This window comes from Mastigoproctus giganteus, chromosome 12 (assembly GCF_048544385.1).
Source record: "Mastigoproctus giganteus isolate SK-2022 chromosome 12, ASM4854438v1, whole genome shotgun sequence".
Lineage (NCBI taxonomy): Eukaryota > Metazoa > Arthropoda > Arachnida > Uropygi > Thelyphonidae > Mastigoproctus > Mastigoproctus giganteus.
The window spans coordinates 39655798-39658641 of NC_143586.1; the positions used below are offsets into that span (position 1 = coordinate 39655798).

At 37.6% G+C, this 2844-nt stretch overlaps 1 protein-coding gene across 1 annotated transcript; it reads right to left on the reverse strand.

Annotated features, from left to right (window-relative positions):
- Positions 1 to 1056, reverse strand: LOC150076918 (G protein-coupled receptor moody-like). Its single transcript, XM_090385733.1, has one exon. It carries the CDS (start codon positions 1054 to 1056, stop codon positions 1 to 3), a length of 1056 nt encoding a protein of 351 aa, XP_090241859.1.
- Between the last annotated feature and the right edge of the window lie 1788 nt (positions 1057 to 2844).

The following is a 2844-nucleotide window of genomic DNA, read 5'->3' on the forward strand; positions in this document are numbered from 1 at the left end:
TTAAAGTCTTGAACTTGCTGTCACTATGGATTTATTCCGTTTACACTTGAACAGTTCAATATAGGCACTCCTGTATTCCTTGCTCATCACCACATAAATAATGGGGTTAATACAATTAGTGAAATACACCCCTAAGTAGCTTAGAATGTTTAACACAGGTAAATCGCTTTCTTTTTTCCAGATCTTTACAAATGACACAGGAAAATAACAAACAACAAAGGTGAAAAATATCACTGCTATCACTTGAAGAATTCTCAGATCTTTCTTTATCTTTCCGCTGCCAGAAGGGATGCAGCAACAGAAATACGATTTTTGAGTATTATTTTGCTCGACCCGCTTTATTTTAAGATTCCTTTCCGATTTTCTTACAACCCAAAAGATACGTGAATAACACAAGATGAAGATGACCGATGGCAAACCAAATGCCATAATATAGAGGAAAGTTTTAGAGGAGCGTTCATTTACTTTCAGGATGCTGCAGGTACCGACCCGAGGGTCATATCCAAATTTCCCCCACACTTGTAACAGAGTCGGCATGAGCAAAGATAGGGAAAGCAACCATATGAATATAATCATGGCCGCAATGGCCCCTTTTTTGTACAGTTTTTTATAGTGAAAAGGATGTACGATGAGTACGTACCTGTTGATGGTAATTGCGATGACACTGAAAAGAGAAACGGCTCCATTGGAATAGCGAAATAATGGAAATAATATACAAAGAATTTCTCCGTGCCTCCATCCTCTTTCGAGAAAGGTCACTGCTGATAAGGGTAGGGAAAATGCACAAAATATGAAGTCAGCAACGCACAGGTTAACGATGAACGGTGTAGTAGCGTTTCTTAAACGAACACTTTTGGTTAAGGCGAGGATAGAGATGAAATTCCCAGGGATTCCAATAGCGGCGAAGACAATACAACACGCAGCACCGAAATCCAAAAGGGCAGGTGGATAGTCACTAAATAAGGTTACAGAACTGTTTGCGGTCACCACAGACGTGAAATTTTCGATTGCATCCGGTGGAATAACTGATGAATCTGTCGTAGTCCAACCAGCCATTGTTTGTTTAAAGATCAAACGTTTTCAGAACAACGTATACTGAGATATTGCAGGAAGACCACCTAAATTTTACTCTCTTTGCTCTCATTAATCATCAGTAATCTCTTCTGACGTATGGTTTTCGTCAGAACTTCCTTTAGAAGTGGTAAACGAGTTCACTTGAATTTCCGGGAAAAAAGAATTTAATCAGTCAAGTTTATACGAGTGTATAGTTACATTTAAAAGCGAAAGTATTCTCCCAGATAATATTCGAATGTCCAGATAAGTCACACTATTCACATTCTGGAATACTTCCATACTATTCATGTTCTGGATCTCCAGTTAACTGTAACTTAAACTTTCGCCGGGCAAAAGGATAAAAGGACATTAATTACTAAAACTAAGATCTCTTTTCCTTACCGAATTTCTAACGCACGAAGAAAGAACTAAATTGCAACGGAAATGTCGAGTTATCAGACCCATTTTCAGATTAGCATTGTTCTGTGCATGATTTAGTACAATTTTCACTTTTCTTTCCACTAAAAGTTATCATGTTTCGTTACTAATGAGAGGGACACTTTTTTTGCTAGCATTTACTACTGCAACGTATTTGTTCTTGTGTACTCCAATAATATGAACCCTGGCTTATGTCATTAACAGTCTCCAATCAGTTCCCAACGATTTTAGAAAAAGCGATAAACGGAAATGTTTACGTTTCTATGTCAGTAAGAGACAAGCCGACAGTGATAAAGATGATAAATACAACAGGTTTCCATGACTACAGAAGTGGCTACGCGTTAGTTTCCTTAAGCTTGTTTTTTTTTTATTACAGTATTTAAAAATTTCGATTGAATGGAATGGAGTGTATAGAAAATGTATTATTAAAGAAGGAAGATGGACACCGAATTACAATCATGGAAGCAGCCATGTTTGACAATTACCACACTACTGATAAAATTAATAATTAGTAGTAGTAGTGGTGGTAGCAAATGATGCAAGAAATGAAGCTTATAAAGCAACAGCAAAAAAAAAAAAAAAAAAGAAAGAAAAAAAGAAAAAAAAAAAAACACTTCGCTCATCCATACCCTTCAAGAATTTGTCTAGTTCTTTTGAATTTATTCAAGTTTGTTCCAACAATCAAGCACCGCTGACTGTAAATAAACTTCCGCACGTCTATCATAATCATCCTTCCTAAATTTGAATTTATGCCCCCTCATGTGTATAGTCTCAGCAGAAGAAAAATGCGATCAACATTTAGCTTACTCAATCGATTCAAGGCCTTAAACACCTCAATCAAATCTCTCCTTCAGCCTTTCTTGGTAACAGCACCTTTTGTTCCCTTCACAAATCTGGTTACCCTTCTTTGCACCCGTTTCAGCAGATCTGCATTCTTCCTAAGGTGAGACCTCCAGACCTGTATATAGTACTCAAAGTGTGGCCTAACCATGACCTCGTACAAAGGGATAATCACCTCCTTATCCCTGCTAGAAAAGTTTCTGTATATCATAATGTACATGTTAATCTTACTTACCATAATGTGCATTTTAGTCTTTTAGCAGTCTTCTCAGTCTCTAATGGTATTTCTCAGTGAGGCGGCCCTTGATCTTGTGTCCTAGGTGTTGAGCTTGAATCATCCCCATATATTTGTAAGTCTCTGTCATGGCTTCAATCTGTTTACCAGTCTTCAGCTGGTAGTTTGATCCAAATTATTCTCCTTATGCAATCCGTTGGTGTTGCATTTGTCTAGCCCTAATTCCATCCTAATGTCAGTGCTGACAGGGCCGGTTCTAGGCAAGCAAATCAAGCATT

Coding starts and splice junctions, on each gene's coding strand:
- LOC150076918 (XM_090385733.1), bottom strand. CDS start 1,056: ATGGCTGGTTGGACTACGACAGATTCATCAGTTATTCCACCGGATGCA.